General features: G+C 41.8%; 1 protein-coding gene across 4 annotated transcripts in view; it reads left to right on the top strand.

Moving 5' to 3' along the window:
* The window catches only part of LOC138018811 (uncharacterized), a 67,587-nt gene that overhangs the window by 22,592 nt on the left and 17,458 nt on the right, over positions 1–27,537 (top strand). For 3 of the 4 annotated variants that reach the window (XM_068865492.1, XM_068865490.1, XM_068865493.1), the window contains 29 exons: positions 389–457; positions 1,368–1,445; positions 2,064–2,135; positions 2,299–2,367; positions 2,469–2,540; positions 3,312–3,383; positions 4,319–4,384; positions 5,153–5,224; positions 6,961–7,142; positions 7,279–7,412; positions 8,286–8,538; positions 9,631–9,697; positions 9,794–10,117; positions 10,434–10,609; positions 10,941–11,038; positions 15,090–15,263; positions 19,803–20,025; positions 20,502–20,653; positions 20,724–20,896; positions 21,406–21,653; positions 21,989–22,140; positions 22,258–22,320; positions 22,533–22,629; positions 23,451–23,645; positions 24,209–24,336; positions 25,102–25,317; positions 25,745–25,894; positions 26,621–26,725; positions 27,099–27,206. In XM_068865492.1, the coding sequence (XP_068721593.1) occupies positions 389–457; positions 1,368–1,445; positions 2,064–2,135; positions 2,299–2,367; positions 2,469–2,540; positions 3,312–3,383; positions 4,319–4,384; positions 5,153–5,224; positions 6,961–7,142; positions 7,279–7,412; positions 8,286–8,538; positions 9,631–9,697; positions 9,794–10,117; positions 10,434–10,609; positions 10,941–11,038; positions 15,090–15,263; positions 19,803–20,025; positions 20,502–20,653; positions 20,724–20,896; positions 21,406–21,653; positions 21,989–22,140; positions 22,258–22,320; positions 22,533–22,629; positions 23,451–23,645; positions 24,209–24,336; positions 25,102–25,317; positions 25,745–25,894; positions 26,621–26,725; positions 27,099–27,206 (3,988 nt within the window). The remainder of the gene's footprint in view (positions 1–388; positions 458–1,367; positions 1,446–2,063; positions 2,136–2,298; positions 2,368–2,468; positions 2,541–3,311; positions 3,384–4,318; positions 4,385–5,152; positions 5,225–6,960; positions 7,143–7,278; positions 7,413–8,285; positions 8,539–9,630; positions 9,698–9,793; positions 10,118–10,433; positions 10,610–10,940; positions 11,039–15,089; positions 15,264–19,802; positions 20,026–20,501; positions 20,654–20,723; positions 20,897–21,405; positions 21,654–21,988; positions 22,141–22,257; positions 22,321–22,532; positions 22,630–23,450; positions 23,646–24,208; positions 24,337–25,101; positions 25,318–25,744; positions 25,895–26,620; positions 26,726–27,098; positions 27,207–27,537) is intronic. The other variant, XM_068865491.1, reaches the window with a different exon arrangement.

The raw sequence follows: 27,537 nt of genomic DNA, 5'->3' as shown, positions 1-27,537 counted from the left end.
TTGTTGTTGTTGATCCCGCGACCTCTGGCAACGTAGTCCGATGCTCAACCAACTGAGCCAACCCGGGTACAGTTTAAGGAGCCTAAAATGAAAGTGCAAATGGCGTTGAAAGATGCAACGAAATTGTAGACTTTTGACCAAACGGTATAAATCTAAAGGCTAAAATGTTCTTTGGCCAAGGGCAGCACAGTCGGTTAGTGTGCGGCCGTGGTGCAAGAGGTCCCGAGTTCGATCCCCAGATCTCACATCCTTGTTTCGACTTCGTTCCTTTCTGTGTAGCTTAAGTAGCTTTAAATACCCTTAAAACGGAGAACTGATGGAAAGAGGGGGTAAAATACCGACGTTAAATAAGGTGTACCTTTACCTTTACCTTCTGCATTTATCATAGCGACATGAATAACAACAAGATTCAGACAATCGAAGAAAATGCATTTCTCAGGATTAATACAAGGCACCTGTACGTATTTCTTAAGTTAAAATCAAGTATATGCAGTAGGTAGCTTTTATATTACCTAGAGCTCATAACCTGCAGCTGGAGGACGCAAACTACTGGTTGGAGACGGTTCTTTGATCGGTGAAATAGAAAATTACCAGTTCATTCAGTTTATTTTCAACAAGCCTTTATTGTATGTGCGAGAATATCATTTTGAAAATTCAATAAAACTGCTAGAGTTTTGAAGTTTATGCAGATTATACTTTCAATAGAGGACACAATAATCCAACAATCAAACAACTGAAAGTCGTGCTGTATCTTTGACAAAAAAGACTACGGAAATGCATGTAGTTGATATTATCTACAAAACCCATTGGTGGGTTTCAAAGGGCGATTAAAGCCATGAACCGTGTTTAGTTTAATTTAACCCAAAATTGAGACTGAAAAGCTACTGCAATAATATAATACGAGCTCTGACTTAAAGCTTAGTTACGGAATACTTGCGAGAGATATAGTAAATTACTTACAGTCCCGTCTTGCTGATCATTACAAAACCTCAGCGCTATCGCGACTTTTTGCAAGACACTCCTGATCCTTATAGTGAAACAAGGCTGAAACCAAACTAACTCACAAGCGGTTTTTCAGTGACCGTACTAAATCTATTCTAAATCTTATTTGTAACTGAATCAAATAAGACGACTTGAACAAAGCCCAAGTTCGAGTTCGCTTGCGAAGGGATGTCGATGGCCTATGCTCCACCTGGAGAGATGGGCCTAAGTAAGTCAGTGAAAAAAGCCTGATTGACCTAATTAAATGTCCGAACGTGAGCGGTCATACAATACCTTAACAACTTTTCCTCTGAAAAGGGGATGTATTGAAAGCTTAAGAGAGATAAATCAAACTTTGACTTAAGGTTTTATTCCATGATTTTCAGGAGACTGGATAACAATGTCGTCGAGGCAATCACGGTCAAGATGTTTGGTGACAGCGGTTCCACCATACGCGGACAGCTGTAAGAGACTGCAGTGTAGTCTTTAATTTTTAATTCTTTATTGTATACTAAACAGAATATCGCGTTTCTGGTTAGTCAATGAAGAATTCATAACTAGGTTATAGAGTGCAATACTGACGTTTCTGTGGAAAAACAGTAATGTATTAATTTCTTCATTGCATCAAAATAAAAAAATCGTATGAACTTGCACGTGCATTTCTTTCTACGTCTCGTGCAATTTCCATTACTTTCAAAACATCACTCGTGCCCATAAATCACGAAATGCAGGAGTAAGATATTTATGCGAATGACCGCACACGTTCTAGGACGAGACCCTCCGCTTTTCATTAGACGTGGCTTTGGTGTCTACATTTTGAGGAAAAGTAGTTGTTTCAAACAGGAATTTTTTTGTGCCTCCCTATTAGAGCATTTTTAAAATTACAGTCTTTCAAATTAAACCCCATAGGCATTATTTACAAGCCGAAGCCAATTCAAAACACGTTCCTTTGTCCTTGATTTACTGAACATGAATCTTTGCGACGGTACGAACTTAATTAGTCTAGATGTAAAAGAGATGCCCTGTTTCATAACATCGAGTCTACAATGTAAATAATATAAAGTCATCATTTTCATCTACAGGAACCTCGCAGACAACAAGATACAAAGTGTCCATGATGAATTTCTCAAAGGAGTCACAATCAGAGGGCGGATGTAAGCATTAACATCGAGTTTACGGGACGTAAAGATGATATCAATCAACTTCTGGAAGCACGCATCAAAAACCGACGCCTCCCCTTGTTTTACACTAATTCTAAAAGCCACCATATCCTTTGAACAACATGAATTAACTTGGGAAAATGTTCTCTTTCCACAGAAAGCTTGGCAACAACAAGCTGGTGTTGTTTCCTTCCAAGGCCTTGCAAAGTCAAAATCCATTTTTTTTGTAAGAACCGTTGACTTATTAATTGTTGCTCAGTAAGGTGTTGATGTTGATTTATATGACTACAATTTCATAATATTTGACACATGCTTATTTTTTCACAGAGAACTCCAAAATAATGAGATTCCATCGATACCCGATGGCTGGCTGGATTCATTTCCAAATCTCAGGGAACTGTAAGTTACAGTGAACTCTTTCGGAACTAAGTAACTACCCTTGGTGCACAACTAAGTGGTTCCTTTAAGGGTAGTGGCCGCTTGTAGGAGACTGAATCAACAACATGCAATAGGACCCCTAAGAAATTGATTAACTAGTTACATAATGACATTACCTTATCAAATAACTTTTGTAGAAAACGTTTTCTCTGTTGGAAACTAATTTATTCGGGTTTTTTTGCCAAATGTTGGGAAGAGTAAACTAAAACTTACTTGTGAAATGTGTCACTTGCTAATTAAAATCACTAGAAAATTTAACCGAACAAAACCTAGAAAACAATGTCCTGCATGTGAGGTCGGTACATTTGATATAGTTAGAATTTGGATACTGTAGTCACAAATGTTTTATTGCTAGGTCGCATTCGATCGCTTATCTACGAAGTTTAGAAAGCTCTGTTGCTCCTTTAATTTAAGCCCCATTTTGACAAGAATATCGGACACTTTCGCGAATGCCGTCGACTATTCCTCGAAACCCCGATAATCTGCGAACTTAGCAATAGGAAGAGCAAGGTCGAGTGCTCCCTTCATTGTTTGCACTACTGGGGTTGGTAAACGGCCATCGTCATTGCTATGGCAAGAAAGTTTAATGGCTAGATTTTTATCGATATGATATCCCTTTTACTGTTGTATCTATCTATCCGTCACAGTCAGGACTAAAATTGGAACAACATCTTTGATCTCTTCATGAAAAAGAAAAATAACGTGTTTATTTTCTCTCTCACATGTTGACAGGTATCTTCAAGACAACAGCATCACCTTTCTGAAAGCTAACACATTCAGCAAACTTAAAAATCTTGTAAAACTGTAAGTTAATTTTTTGCTTTTACCAAAGGGTTGCATATCACTGTATCTTAGCCTTTTCAGGTGTCGCACGCACAATTCAGAACAAATTAGTGTGAATGCAGAAGAATTTAAAGCCTGGTTCCAAAAACTAAATGCTCTTAGCGTCGATTAAGATGTCAATTAAATGAAGCGATTTTCTGAGAAGCTTATCAAATTTGTCAGGAATGATGCTCAATATATTTGTCGTCCATTGTTGCGTTCCTTTTATTTTCATTACTATTTTGACTACAAGCTTCCAAGTTATTGTATTGTTTTTTAACGACAGAGAATTGTACAGGAACAAAATAAGCGTTATTGAGCCTGGTGCTTTTAATGGCCTGATCAAGATGAGTTTGGGTTAGGGTTCAGCCCTAAAAGAGGACCATTGCAATGGGTAGGGGAGTGTGCGAACAAAAGAATATTGGAAAAGAGGAGAGTGATGATTGGATTGGAAGGGAAACCCAAAATGCTCGTTTATTTGATCTCAGTCTTATCGTAAATGAACATATAAAGTGAATCGCACTTGAAGATCATAACCACCTAAATTGAAAAGAATGCCACATTTGGAAGGTACAGAACATGAGATAGAAAGTTATAAAGAAAAATTAGGAAGGCATTTCTTCTTAAGTGTAAGATTTTTTTCAAACTGTTAGGGTTCCGCAAACTGCTCCCTTTCTGAATCAACTATGCTTTCTCACATTCTGGGTGTTAATTAAAAAGTTCAAGCAAGCAACCAACTGGTATACGTTGCATCACACTCGAGCAGATACAACCAACAGTGATTTTGACTTTTAGTTTTTTTTTTAATTTAAGTGATAACCCCCATAAAGATATTATACCTGCACACAGATCTCCTTTTAAGAGTATGAAAAAAATTTCTGTCACAGTGTCTTCAAATTTTCTGTCTTCAAATACAGGTACTTACATGACAACGAAATCGAATTTGTACCAACGTTCCCTGAGTTAGGACGTCTAAGTGATTTGTAAGTGATGCTTTCATTTGTAATGTAAAAGTAACCATTATGATGTAAATTACCTCAAATTCAGTTCTACAAGCTGAGAGCTTTCAGTATTTAATTTACTGATTGCCTTGCCCTTCTTGATGTAAAAGTTATTCTGTTGGTAGAAAAACTTGTTCAATTAATTGGTTCCTGGATAAATTAATCCGTCATTTGTTCATTAATTTATTTTGCAAATTTACTGCAATGTTTATAAGACGACAAAAATATACGACATTTCGCAATCATCCTGACTTCATTTTCAAGTGATTACAAGAGTTTGAAACTTAAATTAAGAGTTTGTGTTGTACGTCAGTCAACGAATTTGTGTATACAAAGACTTCATTTAAATTTCAAGCGACCGTTATTTATCACTTGAACCTGAATGAAATCACGTTAACTTTTAGGGTTAATTCCAAAAGTCGTATATATATTTAACATATTTTTGTTGTCAAATGCATTTCAAAATGCTGCCTTCTTCTAATTGTTGATATCTATAAGCGATCGTATGAACGCCATTGCATTTCGTGACTTATAATTATGGGTACGGGTGATGTTTTGAAAGGTGCAATTTGAGAACTTTCAAAGCACCACAAGTGCCAAGCTCTAGCAAGTCATTCGTATTTAGATTTATTATATTCAGAAAAAAATAGTCATCATGTGTTACTGTGTAAATATGGTTTTGTTGATTGTTCACTTTATCAGCTTGTTTTTTCGTGTTACTTTGTTGATTTGTGCTTTTTCGATTTTAAGACGCCTGCAAAATAATAAGATAGAGAATCTTGGGAAGGACTGTTTCAGTAACCTCCCAAGTCTAATGTATCTGTAAGTATTACGTATTAAGTGTTAATCTGTTACAGGTCAACTTTTCCTTATGATACTTTGAAAGGCAGTTTTGGGCCTTCCTCTTCTGCATGTATAGATACATAATTACAGGTACCCAGAAAACTCGATGGCTCGCTTTCACTGATGCCAGTTATCTACAGTTATCTAAGATGAATCACTACTTTAACCCGCACTTCAAATATATATATATTTAGTAAAATCCAACTAGTGGTCTATAATCAATGCTGCGTTCTGATTGGTTGAGCTACTAGTAGGCTATTTGTTATAGCCCACTAGTAGCGAAAAGCGCCGGCTTTGAAAACCAAAACAACAATTAAAGTATAGCTTTAACTAGCGAAAGATGTTTTGTCTCGATATTTCTTTGACCAACTAGTTGGATTTTACTAAAACAATTATTCCTCTCGCCCTCATGGCCTCTGAGTCAATAGCCCATGAGGCCGGACTCAGAGATTATTCGGGCTCGAGGAATAATTGTTAAATATATATTCAAATATATATAAATATAACAGTTATATATATATATATATATGGAAGAAAAAGGCAAATAAACTACAAGTTCATCCCTACAAGCCTGTTTCGTGGTCGCCCACTCATCAGGGGATTTAATGAATGATTTATATATATATATATATAGAGAGAGAGAGAGAGAGAGAGAGAGAGAAGGCCGAAACAGTACTGTCTGCAGTTATATATATATATATATGTTTCTTTCATTCATTAAATCCTTTCACGGGAACAAATGAGCCCAACAAATTGACCTGCTCCCAACTGTGTGGTTTCATCAGAGCTCATTTCGGGTATCACAGCCAGGTGATCTGGTGACGTAATTCGGAGGACTCGGGAGAAAAATTTTAACGCCGTATCCCAAAACCACGCGCTGCCTTATTTTCGAATTCAACATGGCAGAGGCGAGGTTAGATCTTGTCGGGTCTACTTGAATGTTCATTCAGTAACAGGAAATGTGGTAGACACGTAATGATCTGTTGAGTTTTGGCGATGGAAATACTGCAGGGAGTTTGGAAACAACACCTAAGGCCGCGCATGGTTGTGGGATACGGCGTTAAAATTCTTCTTCCCAGTCCTCCAAATTATTAGGTTCGAATCCCGTTCAAGCGGCCTGGATTTTTCAGGTGTCTACAAGAGGCAATTGCTTAAATTGCTCAGCTAAGTGCGAGAATGAATCACTTCTATATTACGAATTTCGTCTTGTTTGCTTTTTCTTTGGTAAAGGCTGATTTTCACTAGCGACGGAGTCCGAGTCGTAAGAACGCTTATGACCTGGTGATGATCGAAGATCGGAGTCGTAAGCGGAGTCATACGCTCGACGGAATCGGAGTCACTGGATCGTTACTGCTTTCGACTCCGACAGTTTGATTTTCATTAGATCGTATCGCTTTACGCTTCTGATTACGACTCCGACTACGACTAGCTCCGTCGCTAGTGAAAACCAGCCTTAAGGGATCAAAAGCCCATCAGAGGCGAGCGATATATTTCCAAAAATGTAAGGCTTTGTTCAAGTTTGTGTTATCTTTCATTCATTCATTTATTTATTTATTCATTCTTATATGTACTACTTGCAGGATAGGATCAAAAAACCGTACAACGGTAAAATTCTTTTAAAAAATTATATACATGTAGCAAGTTAAATAGTTTTAATTGTAGGGAAATGAACGTATTGACCAAAGTAACTAAGGCTTTACCGTTTGTTTGCACAGTGATCTTTCAGGAACAAACCAGTTGGCCTGCGATTGTAATGTTTACAACTCCATTGTTGCTGTTATAAAAGCCACTAACTCTAGACGACCTGCGGTGTGTCTCACGCCTTCGCAAGTTCGAAGTGTTAAATTCTTCCCAGAGGGAACTTACGAAAAAATATATCGCCAAAGATTCCTCTGTAGTAAGTTAAAAATCATTGTTTTGTGCTTGTTCTCATGGTCCCTCTGTACTTCTCTCCGCTGAGGTTAGATGGGAGGGAACAAATTTTGTCAGATATAACTCAGGAGCTTAGCTCCAAAAATGTTTTCAATTTACAGATCCTGTCAATGTATCGGCATCAGCTTCAGGCGATTATGAGTTGCTGGTCACGTGGGATAGACCCCAAGAACTACACGCATTTATCAACGTCACCAAAAACTCAACTAGGATAAGCACTTGGGATGCAGTCAAGGCCAGTTACTAGTTAAAACCTATATCTTAGAGTCCTTGAGGAATTCGTTAAAACATACTATTGTAGGATACTTCCACATTTAACAAGTAATCTTCACTCCATGAGCTCACTTCATTCTACACATGCGCATGTTTTTTACATAAAAATATAAGGAGGGTGGGGACGGTACGTTAGAACACGGATACTACAACTGTCATTATCATATATCTAACTTAAAATCGAGTTGTTTAGTATTTTGAGATAGTTAACAGCTATAGTTTTAACTCATCCAAACATGTTTTGCTGCAAAGAAGGGGAAGACTACGTTTCCACCGTCGAGTCTGTGCGGTTCATTGGCTTTCCACAGGCTTAATCTCTATTGTGCTTATATTGGAAGGCAAGAACGTTACAACATTTTCACATGTAATGACAAAGGGAACAGTTTCTCCTCGGTTATTTTTCTTTATCTGAACAATTGCTGAAATTGTGCAGATAAGTGGGAGGACCGTTTCTCCCTTTCGTCTATAACCCGTGCTCCAAGTGTGCGCACTTATTTAATTCTCTTACTTTATAGTTCGAAATAATGACTTAACGGGACACTTTATGTTGGATCAAATTTGGGCCTGGATCTAATTACGTGCATCCCTGGACATAAGTGACGTCACGGCAACTTCAGATTTGAGAATGGTGAAATACCTTCTATCGCCTCCGGAAGCACACTTTCTTCTCTATTTCATCTAATATTTAAGCTCTCATTCCTCTCGACGAGACCGGTATTCAAGAATTGAATTTTCTCTGCCTAAATGCTCAAAAACATTTCAGCGATGAGGACCCATTCTATATTCAATGTGTTCAACTGTTAATCATGCAGGTTTCGTTTTTACACATTTATAGATCAAAAGTGTAAATTACACTGTAACATGTTTGAGCAAGGACGCACCGACCTTATTGCAAACGTCAACGAAAAATTTCCTTCTGTTCACTCAAAAAGATGGCGTGCAGGCTGGAACCGACTATACTTGTCACGTGACCATGACAGTAACAGCTTACAATGGGACTGACCTTGGCGGGGGTCTCCTGGGGTCAATATGGACGAGAACGACACCGAAAAGCGAAAAAGCCTCAATTACCACCTTGGAAGGAAAAGGTTGGTTGATTTAAACATCCAGGTGATCTCGTGACGTAATTCGGAGGACTGGGGAGAACAATTTTAACGCCGTATCCCACAACCGCGCGCGGCCTTATTTTCGAATTCAACTGGCAGAGGCGAGGTTAGATCTTGTCGGGTCTACTTGAATGTTAATTCAGTAACAGGAAAATGTGGTAGACACGTAATGATCTGTTGAGTTTTGGCGATGGCAATACAGCAGGGAGTTTGGAAACAACACCTAAGGCCGCGCGCGGTTGTGGGATACGGCGTTAAAATTTTTCTTCCCGGTCCTCCAAATTACGTCACCAGATCACCTGGATAGTCAGTAGTTACTAACTATAATTTAAACAACAATAAAAGCAAAGTGACACACGCTAACACCAACCCGGTGTGGCCAACACATCACGCATGCGCACAACCATTTCACCCCATCAATTTCGGCCTTTTGGGCCTCATTAGCAGCATGGCGTAGCTAACATACCAGGCGGGTTTGTTTATCACCCCCTTGTGCGCATGCGTGATGTGTTGGCCACACCGGGTTGGTGTTAGCGTGTCACCTTGCTTTTATTGTTGTTTTTAATTTACTTGACACACCGATCTCTTAATGTGATCCACCTTCCCACACGCTTGCCATGGGAGAACAGTTTTGCTGTTCCCAACCCAGCTTACCACATGTTTGGCATGTGAAGCTGCCACTTAAACGGGCTAAACACACCAGCTTAGTATTTTAAATACGCTACGCAGATGAGGCCCAAACGGCCGAAACAGGTGTCCATGGCTGCTAATTGACCGGGTGACATGGTTGTGCGCATGCGTGATGTGATGGCCACACCAGGTCAGTGTTAGCTTGTGCCATCTTGCTCTTATTGTTATGATTTAAAGGTTGTTAATTTTTACTGTCATTGTGAATGAAAGAACCCTGCGGACGTGCTAGGACCGCTGGCGCGTGTACTCATCACACGATTTAGAGGTCGTCGTAGAGTGATAGCTTGAGCGTTTATCATCTGTATCTCTATGACTTAAACGTAGGCATTGTGAAGTCATGATTTTCTTGCACGTGTTTTCAAATAAAATTTTCCAATGTTTCAGCCCCTGTGACCAACACAACAGCAAACAAGACAAACTATTTCATAGCTGCTACCTTCTACGATTTTAGGTAACGTAGAATATCGCGCCAAAGTTGTCATTCAATCGCATCTTCTTCAGTCAAGCAACGGAATGGCTCAGTTTCAACATTTGTTTATTTTTTTAGAGCGGCTGATGGTGACTTTGTTGGAATCCCAAGTTCCTATCGTGAGATGTTTAAAAATCCAAGATACATTGCGAGCCCTTACGGCAGCTGGCTAGCGGAGTCTTCAAATCCGGCAGGAAGTTCTTTTTCTGATTGGTTCAGATCAGAATCTCAAAGAAATCTACATTATGAAGGAAATTTAGAATTAAAAAAGGAATTAGAGACAGACTCTAATGGAAATCCGGTTTTCCGGTATTATAACGAGAAGTTCTTCCCCGTGGATGGCCGCGGATTTGGCGCTGAAGGACAGAAAGATGGATACACCAATACACTTAGGAATTATGGGTATAAATATTTGAGTCTCTCTTCAAATAATATCACATCTCGCGCTACACTCTGAAGTATAAATATGCCTATGGATTTTTATCTGTTTGCGGAAACTTACAGTTGTAGCTATATAATATTAACATTCTCCAGTTACATTTTTTTTTCGTATGGTCGGTTTTCGGAGAACAAATTTAAAAACCATCCATCTCAGACTAGTACGCACCCGTTACACGGGATAAAGATGAGCCCAGCAATGGCCCCCGAGAAGAAGATAAACCATGAATCTTCCTGTAAAGCGACTGAAGGCCTTCATTATTTTCAATGTCGCTCTTAGATTCACCACAGCAATCCGCAGTTCCTTCCATTTCTCTGGTCTGGAAAACATGGCCTTTGCCGGTGGAGAGGAATTATGGGTATTCGTAGCTGGACGACTGGTATTACAGCTTTTTAACAATCCCTTGAACAGAACGATTCCATGTGCGACAGTCAGCTTATCTCCAGCTCTTAAAGGTAACATAGAAATCCTAAAACGTAAAGAAAGTTAAAACATGTAAGTTCTTTCATTCATTATTTTTTAAAGCCTGGTTCTATGTAGGCTCGATTTCCAGCCGTTTTGAGAGCCCGCGTTCCTTGCCCTACACCTTGGGAGGAGGATGATACCGGACTTCTAAAACGGCTGGAAATCGAGCCTAGGTTCCATGGGCAACAACTTTCAATAGCCGACGTTTTCCAATAAAAATTATCTACGGTTAATGCTCAAGCTGTACCTTTCTTTAACCATACTAAGAATTTCGATCCTTACTCAAGGCTCTCAATAAATTGTTTCTTAATTGCATTTGAGGTGAAAATGAAATTGTTTCTTGGCATGGTGTTGTTGTTGGTGGCAAGTGCCAGACTTCAGGGAATCCAACATCACAAGCGCTATTTTTGACTTTGAAGGTTGGTTTACTTTTACAACTTTGCAGCTCAATTTTCTACATAACTATAACTCCAAATGAAGCTGGACGTGCCTAGATTGCTAGACGAGCGCAGAAATATAGCGGCAGATAATTTTCGGGTACTACTCTAAGCAAGACCGGAACTGCAGGCAGTAAAAGCTCCGATTTTATCCAGACGCGCCAAATCTGTGGAAGATGTGCCCTTGCCCCGTGGCCTGTAACCTCGACCGCTTAAAAGTATATTGGGCTCGGTCAAATTCGTACCAGTCCTCTTGTGTAATGCAGATCATGGTTAGGATTTTGATAAAAAATAATCACGAATAAAAAAGGTATATTTAGCATTTGCAACTTAAAATTTCTCAAATGATGATCACTGTTATAAGTGAAAATGTGATAACCTTGCTATACTACAAGCTTTGCTCAGTTGGTTAGTGCGACTAGCCCTTATGCGAGATGACGTCTGACTAGCTAATTTCACCACCAAGCCTCGAATTCGAAAATCAAACTTGTAAATTTTAGCATGAGCTAAATCCCAAGGGAGCAAACTTGAAAAGAAAACACACGTGCACCCACCCACCCACCCACCCATGTCTAAATGATGTGAATAGTTTTGTGCAAACGAGGCTTGGTGTTAAAATTAGCTCCTTGCATACGGCGAGAGCTACTGAAATTTTAACTGACCAATCAGAATTCAGCGAGCGGGAAAAACTGTGCTATCCTTGTGCTATTTGACGTCACGCCAATTGTTTACATTCGGATTGGTTAGATCGGTGGACATTCGCTCAGCCTTCTCTTGTGACTCTCTTGACCGTCGCTTCTTTGAACTCAGCGGGACAGAAATGACGCATTGTTCTGGCAATCAATTTGCCAATCCACTTTATCCAGTTTATGAATTGGTCTAGCATGTGATTAAAAACCAGGATCGCCTTTGAACTTTATTCTGTGGAGGAAGAAGACGTTGCTAAGTGAACATTTTTACGACGAAATCCCTTGGTTTGTTCAGCACTTTGATGTCCGATAACTGAGCCGCTCTAATGAGTGTTGGGTCAATCGCATTTGGCCGTCTGACCATATGAAGTTTTTTCAGCTCTTGTTTGTGTCCATCATGATCGAACTTCAGGTGAAGCGCTATGCTGCTTTATGCCAACTTCGATGGCTTGTGATGAGCTTGCCTGCTGCCCAAGTTGTTGTTGTATTTGGGCAAGATTGGTCTTATCGGGTTGGAACTTAATAGTCAGGGGAACAATTTTTCGTTCATCTGCTGTGCCAAACAACATGCAAACAATCCTGTTGGGTGTTCCACGTGCTTGGCGAGTCTTGCACGACCATCATCTATCAGATCTGGAGTGGAGTTTTGTTTTAGTGATTACAACTTGCGATCGTTCTGCAAACATCCACGTAGCATGCAGGACTTTTTAGTGACTTCAGGATCCCCGGCCCGTTTTGCTGTTTCAAAGGGAGTCGTGCATTTTTGAGCAGTTTGTCTTCATTGCTTGTATTTTTTCGTTTGTTCCTGGTGGCGCAAAGTAACTTGGATGATTTGAAAGGACTTGAATCCTTAATTGAATTAGCGATTTTTTTAATTAAGGAACCAACAAGTGAATGGTACACAAAATTAGGAGAAACTGTTCGTTGAATAGACAATATTTGTAGACATAATTATCTGCCCAGTTTAAGTACTAAGCTCAACAAGTTGTTTGGCTCCACAAGTTTCAGTTCCAGGCCACGTACCCAAATTCACCCTGGTACTGTTGTACACTACCATAGTTCTTTGGAAATTGAATAGCTCCTTGAACACCTGGTTGCTTGAGAAGAAACTTTATGTTTTTGTTCTCTACATTGGTGAATGCAGCCACTAACTGTCCATTGTGGATAAACTCCAGACCAACTCTTTTTTCAATTTATTCTTTGTTCTTCGCAGGGCATTAACAATGGTGTCCCTTGTAAAATGTTAGTTTAAAGAGTTTGTTTAAGTTATTTCCAATTTCATAGGGCACTGTGGTTGCCAGATTCACTTTAAAACTTATCATGGAAATGTAAATCAATGCCAGTGAAAAGTCAGTCTCTTGAGTTGTTGATAGAAAATTAATTTAAAATATGCATATTGAAACATCAGTTGAGGAATATTTTTTTCCCTTTTTGTGAACCTAACATACATTGCTGCCATTTATTTATTGCTTGGTTATTCAATGTCTTGATCACTTCAAATAATTTATTTTTTAGGTATTGTGTATCTTTATCTAAAAACTTAACTGGTTGCTTTTTGGAGCCCTTTTGCAGCATATTTAGATAGGCAGGAAATGTTCCACATTTTGTGGTAAATATTTCTGCATAGTTTTAAGGAATATTGCGGCCTAAGCTAATTGAATATGAGACATTTTGACATTTTGTGAATTTAAAGACTATTAATATTGTTTGCGCTTGTTTTAAAAGGCTTAAGGTTGGCACTCAAAAGTGTTCCTTCAACAATCTTATTCTGTAAAGATTACCTTGGAAGAATTGGATTAATGCAAGTTTTTTCTTCTAGCCTCTTTCCCCAGTGCCCTCTGAGAATGGAGTTGATTTGGTTTTGCTCGATGTTGAAAGATGAAACAATGCCTAAACCAGCCGCAAGAAATATTTCATGGTGCTTTTTTACAAACATGGGCATGAGGGTGCTCATAAGCATCTGAGCATTGTTTCGCATGCTAAAGTGATAATTATTATAAATAATTTGTTTATCTTAGAGAGTCTTCTTTTCCTGTTGGTCATTCAAAAATTGTTGGAATAGCTTGTTTGAGCTGTTGGATAGAGGCAGAACATTTGATGAGGGCCTCCTGGGGAGAGGAGTCCTTGTTCCCTTTAGATATTTTCTTGTGTTTCCTTGTTCCCCAAATTACTTTGAAACTTGTTCCCAGCCTTTTGATCCCTAAAATTTAAATATTGGTTTTCTTCCCTTGTTCCCTAAAATATTTTGATATTGTTTCTCTGTTCCCCAGTTCAAATAAGCCATGTTCTCTTCTTCCCTCAAACCCCTGGGAGTGCCTCTTTGATGTTGATTCTCGTATTGGCCTAATAGTAATTCACTGTAGAATTGCAAGACAGCAAGTTCTTATTTGGGAGTGAGGGAAAAGTTTTGAATAAATGTTTGCTCAATACAAGAAACAAAATTTGACTGCACCTTCTAGACCTTACTCTTTTCAGACATGAATCAGCTTGTTTGCACCTTTCTGGCGACCTGTGGGAGGGCAAGCTCTAGTAACTCTTCTTTAGTGAGCCTTCCGCTGAAAAACTTTCCAAGTCTGGCTTTCCGGTGTTAGGGGCCGAGGTTTTTGTGCAAAATTCATCAGCGGCTTCCTTGCAGCTTCTCAAAGGTGTTCCTTCGGGCAATGGTTAGTAAAAGTTTTGTAGTGCTTATACAAATTTTCGCTACTTGAAAAGGTATGTTTATACGAAACAAATATCAGCTTGACAATTTTTCTTTCCCGATACTCCATTTAAAATGCACGTGAGCGCTATTAATAGAGAGCCAGAAAACCATTTAAGACATTTTGCGGCAATTTTTTTGTCAACAAACTTGGGTTGTCGGCAAGCAGAATTCGAACGTAAGCTGTTGTGCTTTGGCTTTTATTTGTGCTTTTTCTAACTAATCTAAGACGAATTCAGGCAGGTATTTTCGAATCAAGTGTAAGGAGACGGCAAAACCGTATTGATAATGTATTTATTTGAGTTAACTTCGCGAATAAAGACTTTAATCGCTTCCTTTCGACGGGGGTAGATCGACACGCACAACCGAAATGCACTGTTTCCGGTGAAAGGGCAAATAAATGATTGACAGGATAGCACAGTTTTGACTGCCGCGCGCACTGCGGGCGCGGGTTCCGTATGCAAGGCTAGTCAGACGTCATCACGCACTTTGTCATGAAGCCCATTGCGTTATACATATTTTCAAGGAACGTTTTATCACATTCGCCCGTTATTAGCGACACGTAATCTTGCACCCACCACTTGTTCAGCTCTTCAGTGATTCAAACTAGGTTTCACTTTATATTAATATATATATTTTTAACAAGGTGGGTGAACCGTACCGATTGGATGTATTTATGGCAGAGAGGTTCAAGTGGGATTCAGTCCTTTTCCTTCAAACCAGCGGGGTGAATTTTGTGCGGAAATGGGATGAGAAGATCCTTCCACTTGATTACATAGCTGAAATCAGTGAGAAAACACATGTTGGAGCTTCAATACAGGTACTATTTAACAATTAGACCCGTTGCCCACAAGAGCTACGGGTCAATAGCGCCTTATTCGTGTTGTCACGGTTGGACTGAAACTGGCATGTCGTTAAGGCCCATTCACCCGCATCAGCCTCTATTCCACGCCCGTTCTAGTCCAACCGCGAAACCAGGGTTAAATAAGCTTGCTGAATGACCTGGGCTGCCGGGGTCTTTCTACCCATACGTCGTCTTCGACATCCATTCGTCCTGGCTGACGGTGGTACAGCTAGGCTGAATCAGATCCGAGGTGGCCGCTGGTATCTCCGGGAGTGGCTGTAGAGCCCCACACGCGAGTGACAGTCCCTGCCGCAGTTGGCGCAGGATAAGAATGATGCCGCTTGGCTGGTGTTCTTGTTCTTCCTTCTTTTTCTTTTCACATGCTGCGCTTCACCTCGGGTGCGCTCTGCTTCTTTGACCCCATTTCGCACTACCCCCCTCCACATCCCTCGGTCATCAGTCATGTTCTCGAAGCTGTTTGGGTCAATGCTTGCAAGCCTCAAGTCACGCTTGCAAGTTCTTTGAAGCGCAGATGGGGGCGTCCTGTTCGTCGTGTACCTTCAGCCAACTCTCCATACAGAATGTCTTTGGGGATTCGCCCGGGTCCATTCACTTCACTTGGCCAAGCCAACGCAGACGTCTTTGATTGAAAAGACCGAACATGCTAGGGATGCCTGCACGATCAAGGACCTCAGTGTTTGTCACTCTATCTTGCCACTTGATGTTCAGTATCCGCCAGAAGCAGCGGAGGTGGAAGCTGTTCATTCTCTTCTCCTGTCTGGCATATGTCGTCCAGGCTCCACTACCGTACAGGAGGGTGCCGAGGACACACACCTGCTACACTTTCAGTTTTGTCTTCTCGGTCAGGCGGCTATTGGTCCAGACTCTCTTGTTCAGCTTAGCCAAGGTGTCTGAGGCTTTGGCAATGCGAGAGTTGAGCTCTGCATTCAGTGACAGGGTGTTGGAGATTGTGGAGCCCAGGTAGGTAAAGCTCTCTACAGCCTCCAGGTGGTGCCCATCAATGGATATTGACAATGGGTCGTCGGTGTCTTGACCCATGACGTTGGTCTTTTTCAAGCTGATCGTCAGTCCAAATTGCTTACAGGCATAGGGGAAGCGGTTCATGAAGCTTTGAAGTTCAGCCTCACTATTTGTTGCTAGAGCAGCATCGTCGGCAAACAACAGTTCGCGGATGAGAACTTTGTTTACTTGCGTCTTAGCTCGGAGTCGTGCGAGGTTGAAGAGGTTGCCATCTCCTCGTGTGTGAAGGTAGACGCCCTCTGTACAGTCTTTGAAAGCATACTTCAGCAACATGGCGAAGAAGATGCCAAACAAGTTTGGCGCAAGCACGCAGCCTTGCTTAACTCCGCTGCTGACTAGGAAAGAGTCAGAGGTTCCTCCATTGAAGCACATAGTGCTGAGCATGCCCTCGTGGAAGGATGTTGTCATTGCTAGCAGTCTTGGGGGACATCCGATTTTCCCCAGGACTTTGAAGAGGCCGTCTCTGCTCACGAGGTCAAATGCCTTTGTTAGGTCAATGAAGGCCAGCTACAAAGGCATCTGCTGCTCACAGCACTTCTCTTGTAATTGATGCACCAAGAAAATCGTGTCCACCATGGATCTTCTGGCGCAAAAACTGCACTGAGACTCAGGGTATATTTGCTCCGCGAGGCTCTGTAGGTGTGTCAAGACCACTCAGGCGAATGCTTTGCAAACAATGCTGAGTAGGGAGATGCCCCGATAGCTATTGCAGCCACTCCTATCCCCCTTGTTTGACGATGTTGGCATCTCTCATATCTTGGGGTACATAGCCCAGTTCCCAGGAGAGGCACAGGAGTTGATGGAGTGGCTCGAGTAGTACTGCCTTCCCTGTTTGCAGAATCTCGGCTGGGATGCCATCTGCACCTGGACACTTCCCAGACGCGAGGCTGTCAATAGCTTTGCTGAGCTCTTCCAGCGTTGGCGGTTCGTCGAGCTCGACCATCACAGGCAGGTCTGGGAGGGCGTCCAGGGCGGCGTTGGTCACCACGTTCTGTGTTGCGTACAGTTCCAGGTAGTGCTCTATTCAGCGCTCCAGCTGTTTTCCCTGGTCTGTGATGACCTCGCCAGACTTGCGTTTTAATGGGGCCGTTTTTGTTGCAGTAGGGCCCACTGCCTCCTTGATACCCTCGTACATCCTTCTCACATTGCCAATGTCCGCGGCCAGCTGGATAATGCAGCACAAGTTGAGCCAGTAATTGTTGGCACAGCGGCGGGCGGCCTGCTGAGCAGTATTGCGTGCAGTGCGAAGGTTGTTGAGGGTGCAGGGGATGGGGTTGTTCTTGTACTCGAGTAGAGCCTTCCTCTTGGCTTCAGTGAGGGGTTCCAGTTCTTCCTAGCTTGCCTCGTACCAATCAGCACTCTTTCACCCACGTTTTCCGTAGGCAGATTAAGCAGAGTTGTAGATGGCATCACGGATGATGGACCATTTGGATTCCACAGTGTCAACTTCAGGAGGTGTTGAGGTTACTGAGGAAGAGCTCGGTCTTTTCGCTGTCCTAAACAACAGGTGTTGATCCTCGGTTTGCCTTTGGTCTTTGAGTGGTGGATCTTTTTGGGGATGGGTTTCACTTTGCTGGCGATGAGGGAGTGGTCTGTGTCACAGTCTGCACTGTGGTAGCTGCGAGAGTGTAGAACACAATTCAGGTCTTTGCGTCTGGTGATGATGAGGTCAAGTTGGTGCCAGTGTTTTGATCTGGGGTGTCTCCAGGAAAACTTGTGATGGTCTTTGCCAGCAAAGAAGGTGTTGGTGACCCAAAGTCCGCGGAGGCAGCACATCTCCAAAAGCCTCTGGCCGTTTTCATTCATTTTTCCAGTGCCATGAGAGCCAAGGCAAGATGGCCAAGCATTGTGGTATGCACCTACTCTAGCATTGAAATCTCCTAGTCTCTCAGTGCTAGGTGTCCTGTTTACTGCCTCATCCAGAGCCTCGTAGAATGCATCTATGGCCTCAGGGCTGGAACAAAGTGTGGGAGCGTAGACACTGACATGGTAACTGGACCAGTTGGTGTTAAAATGTGGAGGCTGATGATTCTTTCTGTCCCTTCACTAGGTGGCTCGACAGTGGGCAGTAGAGTGTTCTTCACAGCGAAGCCAACACCGTGCTGCCGAGGTTCGTCCGTTGGTCTGCCTTGCCAGAAGGTGTAGTTCGCTTCCTTGATGGATCCACGGTCAGGAAGCCGTGTCTCCTGGAGGCGGGTGATGTCGATGCTTAACCGCTGGAGCTCGCGGTCGATGACAGCAGTCTTGCGAGCGTCATCCAACTGTTGAACGTCATTGGTGGCTCCAGGACACATGGTCCGAACGTTCCTGCTGGCGATGCGAAGAGCTGGAGTCTTCGTTGTTGATGTATTTCTTCTTTTGTCTGGTGCGGAGTTTTACTGCCTGCTTGTCAAAGATGATTCCTCTAATCCCTACGCACCCAGTAGAGCAGGTAAGCAGTAGCGGGATGACACCTTACTGGTTGGGGGTTACCCAGCTTGAGGCGGGTGGTCGTCATCCAATGAGATGCGATGATCTCTCCCACCGTCGAAAGTGGCCCCTGGCACTCTTTTCCTACGCCAATTGGATGAGTTTATAAATGGTAACTGCCACTTCCCGTGTTGTTGTCGGAGTCTTGCGACGACGCTGGAGAGACATCTCCAGTTTTGCTGTAGAGTCTGGGCGGATTTGTTAAGGAAAGATTCTGGGCTGCCCGGGCTGTCAGAAGCACCCTTTCGGCGTTTCTGACTTTATCCAACGGAGAGGAGCACCAATACAGCTATATTAGCTTGACTGCAAATTTTCTGTCTGGGTTGTCTCCCGTAGCCTTTGGACCTCCCGGAACTGACCACAAGGCAGTGGATGGGGGGGGGGGGGGAGGGGGAAGGGGGAAGGGGAGGGGAACGCTCTTGTAGCTTCTGCCTTAGCGCTAAGTGTACCTAGTTACCAGGTGTCGCCGCATGGAGGCACTACAATAGGACTTGTTGGGGAGAGGCTATGTACTGACAAGGGGTCGACTAACACATGGGCTGCATCCCCGGCACCCCACTGCAAGCAGCAAGCTGCAGGCAGCGGAAGCCAGTCAGCGGTGGAGGCTGAAAGTGAGAGGGGACAAGCACACAGACACTGCGCAACCACACTAGGCACTAGGCACATCCACCAACCATTGGACACCCAAAAATCCAAAAATATCACTATAAATCCGCTTTGGTGCAATTACCAGGATAAAACACTGACGTTTGTACCTAAGGGAGGTCAATTACAGCCTCGCTGCCATTCAAAAACTACGACATCGTCTGATCAAAGTCATAAAAAAACAATGAGATTTTAAAGAAAAATTCGTGAAGCCAGCGGTTAGCACAGAAACATGCGAGCTGTTAAAGCAGATCGAAGTTTTTTTTTCTCCCTTAGTTACTTTAAAACCTCTCTTCAACCATCAATATCCAAGGTCACTTCTTTCAACGAACTACTAATAATAAACAATGCTCTTTCCAGGAATTTACGGTGTCAGACGCCTTCTCTTCTGGACCTTACAGAGTCGAAATATTGACTGGTAACGAGCAACGCAGATTTGAGATCAAAGATGAAACATACTCCGCACCATCCCCTCCCAGCACAATGCCTCCTTCCTCTTTTGTGTTGGATGGGGAGAAAATTTACTTGTGTCCGAATGCAACCGAGAATACAACAGTGCGACCAATTACCACATCTGTACCAGGTATAGAGGAGAATTATGAAAAATTCAGAAATTCTCTACTTTCTCAAATCCCATAATACACATCTTTTACCCTCCCAAAAAATTTGCATAGGCATTGTTTCCGATTTTTCTTGGGACATCTTCATGTCCCAGGAGAAATTGCAAACAATAATTACGCAAAATTTGGGGGGAGGGGGGGGGTAAAAGATGTGTATTGTGAGATTTGGGAAAGTAGAGAATTAGTATCAACCTACATTTGTTTATTAACTTATTGCATTATTTATTTATTTCATTACTTTTGGCATTGGCAAACTCGAGTAGCGAGTAACTACCTTTTTCACAGAGAAGAGGTTTTGTAGTCATTGAAGAGCGAGGTAGAAAGTATTAGTTTCTTCGCTTTTCTAAACTTTTATTAGTGAACCGATGATACCTTCATGGTGTCATTGATGAGAGTCAGAATAGCACTGATGCCGATTATGGCTCCATTCTTTTGATAGCAGGAATCGAATCCTTCACTATGAACACCACTTCAGCCAAATTGAGTCTCAAGTCGCCATTAGATTACGAGCATACAGCTAGCTACACATTGGCCCTAAAAATTACAGACACAGGGAAAGCAAATCAACCCTCTGGAAATATCACGATCAAGGTAAGTATTGAATTATTCTGTCTCTCTGTCTCCTTCGCGCGTGAAATCAGTTTTGTTTCCTTATTTTTAGGTGTTTGTCTTGGACTACAACGACCACTGTCCAGTCCTTCCCAATGTTAACTATGACCTCACACCAATTCCACCTCTGCAAAAGGCACCTTTCTTCGTTGCTATAGCAACCGATGGAGACAGCGGATTAAATGCAAAAATTTCCTACAAGAGAAGCCCTGTGTTACAAAAAATGTAAGCAAATACTATATGTGAGTTGACTTCAGTCTTTTAAGTGTCTTGTCTAAAGCGAGGTGGATGAGCTAGCAAGATCCTTCGAAGATACTCCAGTTGTCTTAGAAGACCTGCAATACTTTTCTTTGGCCCCTTTTTCACTGGCATTTCCTGAATCGTGAGTGTTCCGATGATGGGAAGAAAATGTATTCAAACTATGAATAGCGCACCAGTGTTCTTCAATCACTGAACTGCTTTCCCTTATTTCCGGTAGCTCGCGTTGCGTTGCCTTGCGAATAGTTTCCTGCCAAAGCTCATCCCAACGCTACACTCGTCTTGCCATCAAAGCGAAAATGCGCGCCTTGGTAAAATTGGTTTCCGATCGGTTGTAAGCGAAAAGCACTTCTGAACATTATTGTAAGCGTTCCCTCTTAACGAGCCTCTCGAATTTACAAAAATAATACAACTACCTATACTCAACGTAACTTTTACATAACTTTTTATAAATAGCATACTTCTTCCTTATGTAGCCCTAAAATTGAAGCTAGAAGATACGCTGTAAGGAATGGGTCTGATTTTGTATGGAGTAACAAGACAACAGACTGGACATACCATTATTACATCTTTGCTGTGGATGGGGGTACACCAAAGCGAGGTGACAGAATACCACTGACCATAACTTTCAATGCCACATGTCAGGAGACAGGAGAAATCTTTGTCAATGAAACCAGTGGGGAAGTGTTTTTTAGAGCACCAGGCATGACGGGATCGGAATATCGTAAGTTGACTTAGGTTCGGATAGAGCCACAATGAAGTGTTGTTGAATGTTAAATCGCGTCGCACAAATAAACTTACGACTTGCTCGTTGCCGCTGTTCTTAAAGTCAGCATACATGTCAACAACATGAATTTTTTTGGCTTTGTTACTTTGAATCTTTGTGCTGGGAAAACTTCAGCCTATGTTGCGTCATAAAAAATAACTTGTGTTCAAATAACACACTGTGAAAAAGTGATCTTTTCAAACATGGATTTCTCGACGGAATTATAAGCCGAGTCTTCAGAACCGTTTGTTGCAAACGTGAAAATGTTAATTGAAAATCGATTATCCCTTCAGCCAGAAATTCCACGGTCAAACCAAAGTGTAGCCGATGTAGGACTGGTTACTACTGTGCGGGAGATGGAACGGAGGAAAAGTGTGGTGTGACGTCACCAACAGAGTTCTCGTTTGGAGGAGCACCAAACTGTAGCGCATGTCCAGAGGGATGGGTAAGAAGAACCAATGGCACTTTACATTGAATTGTCTCAAAGATATTTGACACTTTTCTGAAACCTTAAAACTTAACTTTCACGCTGTTGTGCTTACGTTCCTATCTTTGTTCTCAGTTATGTCATAATGGCACTGCACTTCCATGCCCAGCGAACACACATGGCAAATGTAACTCAACTGTAAGTAAAATACTGATGAAATGATTTTCATTTATTTTGGTATCCTTTGGTCTGTGTGCTGTACTTACACGGTGGGTCTTTTTGAGACAGAACAGAGCCGGTATTATTGCGAAATTATGTGCTTGCTATACACGTTAACTCCTACTGCAGAAATGATAACTGCATGTCTGCACTGGTTATTTACTCTTTCTACCACCAATTTATTTGCTCAGTGGTGTCCGCAGAAGTGTTTCCCCTGTGATCCAGGCACTGTTTGCAGGGAAGGAAGGCAGTATGAATGTCTTGCGGGGACATACAGTGATGGAACCGGTGAGTAATAAACATTTGTACGTTAAGTCGTCTTTTTAATTCCTCAGGGTATTTCTCTTTTAACCTTTCGTTTAGTTTTTAATCCACCGCCGATAATAACACTTTGTGTGATAGGCATATCACTCTGCTGGGGCGCAAATGATGATACTCAGACCACAAATAAACTATATGCCTTCCAAAAGTGATGTGATTGTCCTATTAAATAACTTAGTTATCCTGGAAGCTCATTGCATGAAGACGAGCAAACAACGATTTCGCATGACCATTACTACAAAGGAGGCCTTCCATCATTCCTGTCAAAACTAGCGATAGTCATGCAACAATCTTGCCCCTAGGCAAGTTTATTTATACCTTACTTGTATTGAAATTCGCGTAGAACTCACTTTCGCTCAGTTTTATATTCGCGTGATTCTCAATTTCGCGCACCTTACAGAGGACTTGTTCGCGCAGCTTTAAATTTACAGCAAAATGCAGGCATTTCTAGCGGAATATTATTGGGAGCCTGAAAAAATCAAAACAGAAATTGTTCAGGATGATGATGAAGAAGACATTTGTGCTTTTTAACGTTATGAGAAGACATTTGTCAAAAAACATTTGTCATATGTGTACCCATGAATAAAACGAATGGTTTACATTTGTAACAACGAGTGTATCATATTACACCACTAACCTTTTCGCGCGGATTATATTCGACGCAGAACTAAATTTCGCGCACTTAAACGTGCCCCAATTTTAATACAAGTAAGGTACCCGGCTACCCCTTAACTTTGTAGAACAAATGACACTATACATTAATGAATAGATTACACGTTTGTTTCAAGGTTTTCCGTGTAAGATATGCCCACCAGGAAGTTTTAACAATGTTTCAAGATCTAAGACCTGCCATTGCTGCAGGTCAGGCTACAGTAGCACTTACATGAAGACATCTTGTCGCGCATGTCCCTCTAACGAATACGCTGAACAGGGTACTTTTCCCAAATGCGCGATGTGTCGGACCTGTAGCAGTCAAGTGAAGTGTAAGTAACACCAAATGAACTGGCTTTAAACGGATTCTGAAAGTAATTGATAACAATTCTGAGTCCTACTGCGAGAACTATGTTTAAGATGAATTACGTTTCCATGACTATCACCAGCCTGGTTTCCTCAACTGAAACACTCAAATTTCTTTTCCGGTTAATAGATCACTGCTTCCAAGTAGTTTGCTGGAATAAAATCGCTTGTACAAGCTTGCATTGGTCTTTCCAGGCAAACTTAGATACCTCAAGTTGAGTCTGATGCCGGCAAGTACCACTACAAAAACAACTTTCTCGTTCTCAACACGCGCACTTGAAAAATACAGTCAAGCTTCAAACCCAAATGCAAATTCTCAGAGCGCAAAACTTGTACTCGTCTTTTCGTGTTACTTGCCCTGATTAAGGTTGTTAATGTGGCGATGCCTTCTGCAGGCAAAATTTGACAGTCGTATCTTAAGACCCTGAAAATCCAATAAAACAATCTTCCCGACTGATTACCCAATCTTCTTGTTAAAAAGTTCATCGTAGCATTTCAATTTGTCGTATTGCATGTTTTGTGACAACAGGTCCTTGCATGGGAGATCCTTGTTTTCCTTCGGTTCATTGCGTCAATATTGGAAATGGGTCTTTTGAGTGTGGAACTTGCCCTGATGGCTTTGAAGGAGACGGCAAATCATGCGGTGACATTAATGAGGTACTTTCGGAAATGCGACTGCTTCACTCTCGTTTACAGTGGCAGTTGTTCCATCTGTTAGCGCAGACCTCTGGTTAGTCCCGAACCAGGAAATGAAGGAATCATGGAGTTTCCACTCTTCTCCATCCGCACTTTCTGAGAAAGTGCACACGTTTCCCAAAACGTATTATATAATTTTCTTTCCTCGCGTCACTGAAAAATTCACGTAACTTTTCCAGAACTGTCAGCGCGCTTCAGGTCGAATTGGCGATAGGAAATGTTATTTTTTGAAGACAGAAACACAAAAATCCTCGGAGAAAAAAACCCTCTCGAAGCAACGTAGAGAACCAACAACAAATTCCCTTTACAAGGGCTCCCAGACGAGTATTATAAAGGTTCTTTATGGACGAAGTGTCCCCCCACTGGTCTGTGGGGTCTACAGTGTCACTCCCGCCGAGGAGGAGGTGGTAGGTTCTAATCCTGCCAAGGACTATGATTTTTCAGATTTCTTTCGCCCGTTGGCAAGCATCTTTAATGGCTGATTTATTTGTTATGTTTCATCGTGTGTTAATCACTATGCTTTTCTAGCATTCTGATTTTTTTCGGGTCTATGGGTTTTCAAATCTTTCAAATGAAGGGGAGAAAGAAAAATATATATTCTATAAATTAAAAATCATCGTTAGACAAATTTCGAAACTTGTATTCTCACCCGATTGCTTTAACCACGACCTTATGTTCATTCTTTCTGCCTTCTGACCTCATGAAAGTCTTGCACTATGATTTCAGTGCGCCTTGGCAAACCCATGTTATGAGCGTAGTCAATGTGAAAACTTGTCGCCTGGATATCGGTGTGGAGGCTGTCCAGAAGGTTACCGTGGTAATGCGCCTTCCGGTGTAGGCTTAGAGCATGCGCAGAATTACAGACAAAAATGTGACGAAATAGATGAATGCTCAGAGGGTATTGACACGTGCGACCCGAATTCCAACTGTATTAATACACCGGTAAGTGAAAAAAAGTTTCGTTTTGAGGCATACATTTGTCATAAAATATAGCCTTAGATATTTAATGAAATTTCAAACGAAAAAACGTTTCTTCTTGGGTGGACATTTCCCCGAAAAGAAATGATGATCCTTAAGATTTCCGTGGATTCTGAGAAACGAAATCGCTGTTCGGACTTTTCTCCTCTCCAAGCGTGTTTTTAAATTACGAAAATCTCTCTTCCTTAAAGAAATGAAAGACTTCAACTTAATTACCAACCTCATTCCTTCGACCTCTCCCTCTCCTGGGAACGAAGTTGCTTAATTGCAACCTCTGGAATACTGAATAGTTTAATATTTCATCTGACACCCAACTAGTCCATGCCCCTTTGACCAAAAAACAATTGCTCATTGGCGAGCTTTTTTCAAGAGTATAGTATTCGTTTGACAGGGTAGTTTCAAGTGCAGTCCATGTAAGCCAGGATTTATTGGTGACGGCTATCTAGGATGCTATCCTGGTGACCTGTGCACCAATGCACAGCATACTTGCCAAATGAACGCGCAGTGTTCGTCAACAGGAGCGGGCAAATACAAGTGCATGGTATGAAGTTAGTTCGTGAATTTCGTGTGACAGGTGCATATAACGAGGGTCGTACAACTGAAAAACTTTAAATAACAATGACCACAACCAGGTTTTCTGAACCCGCGAGACTGAGCACCCCCAGCAAACCATTGTTTTAAAGAAAACCGCTAGTCAGCAACCTGGTTCTGGTCATAGCTGTCTAAGGTCTTTCCGTACAACTAGTCCCATACGATGTATGTGGTCTTGTTTCGCGTGGGAATAAGCTAACTTAAAATAACTCGTGAGATAAATCTCTCACAATGCGTCACACAAATGTCGTGACGCAAATTTCTAGTATGGCCAGGCCTGGAAACAACCAATTGCCAAAAATACGCATTGACAGCGGTTCAGAATTCTCAACCTAGAACGGCTCTTAGGCATGAACAGACAAGACAACCTTCTATAAGAACTATTATTGACGGTTCCAGAATAAACTCAACGGGTTTGATCCCAGGCCGGATAAACACTCAGGGTAAAAAGGTCCAAGAAATAGTGCAGTTTATGGTTGGAGACATACTCGATCTAGGAAAAGCGGACCTCTGTCATCCCGGTATGTAAAAAAACCGCTGTGTGGACGCGGTGGTTTGATTGACAAGCTTCTGTTACAGAAGCCGGCTTAGAGCAGATAGACATGAGCGGGCTTCTAAGCATGGTGCTGGAAATATGTCTCAAATTAATTCAAACTTTAACTGTTATGCTTTACAGTGCAGAGATGGTTTTGCTGGTGATGGGGAGGAATGTGAGCTAGATCCAGATTTGGATGCCATTCCCGTGAAGGGCCTCAGTTGTACATCACCTAATTGTAAAAAGGTTTGCCTTTGAGTTCCTCGTCAGTTTTTCCTGTTTGTTCATGTTCGATGCTAGCTCGGCAGTTATTCTGTCCACATTATTGTTATAAAGTCAGCCTAAAAACGTTAACCTTAAGTTACGGAATCCGAATTACGCCTGACGTACTCATCAGAAAGTGCGCACGATCCAACTATGTCCAACCTCTGAGTAGTGTCTAAGAAAGTTAAGACTTTTTTTTATTCAGTTCGATTTGTAATGAACAAAAATTCAAACAGATTGATAGACCCCGCAAGGGGCTAACGGGTTTCCCTTATATCAAATTGATTTTATCTTTTTGGAATTGACTGTCTCGTTAATCATAACAGTAATATTTCTGTTATTTAATGGTGCTTAGGATAACTGTCCTGCTGTACCCAACACGGGTCAGGAAGATCATGATGATGATACCGACGGCGATGCTTGTGATGAGGATGATGACAATGACCTAATTCTGGATAGAGAGGTTTTAATGCGCTTATTTTCCTAAGTAACGACTGAACATATTATCATTGGGGCGCGACGCATGCCGCTTTCGCTGCATCACAATAGAAAGGTAACATAAACTTCCTTCAACTTTAATCACGTGTTTCTTCACCTAAACATACTCACAACTTGGCGGAAAACAAGACGCGCAAATAACAACGCATGAATTAACTATGCACTAGGGAAAGGTAGGTAAAAATGTCCCAAGTTGAGTTTGGCGGGTCTTTTAATACCTCTCTTGGATTGGCTGCATTTGGCTGTAACAAGGCTTGTGGGATTGTGGATCGAAAATTTTAAACAGACGTAACTGC

The sequence above is a fragment of the Montipora capricornis genome, chromosome 10 (genome assembly GCF_036669925.1).
Source record: "Montipora capricornis isolate CH-2021 chromosome 10, ASM3666992v2, whole genome shotgun sequence".
NCBI lineage: Eukaryota > Metazoa > Cnidaria > Anthozoa > Scleractinia > Acroporidae > Montipora > Montipora capricornis.
The sequence above is the reverse complement of the archived record's forward strand: the minus strand, read 5'-3'. Positions and strand labels throughout refer to the sequence as shown.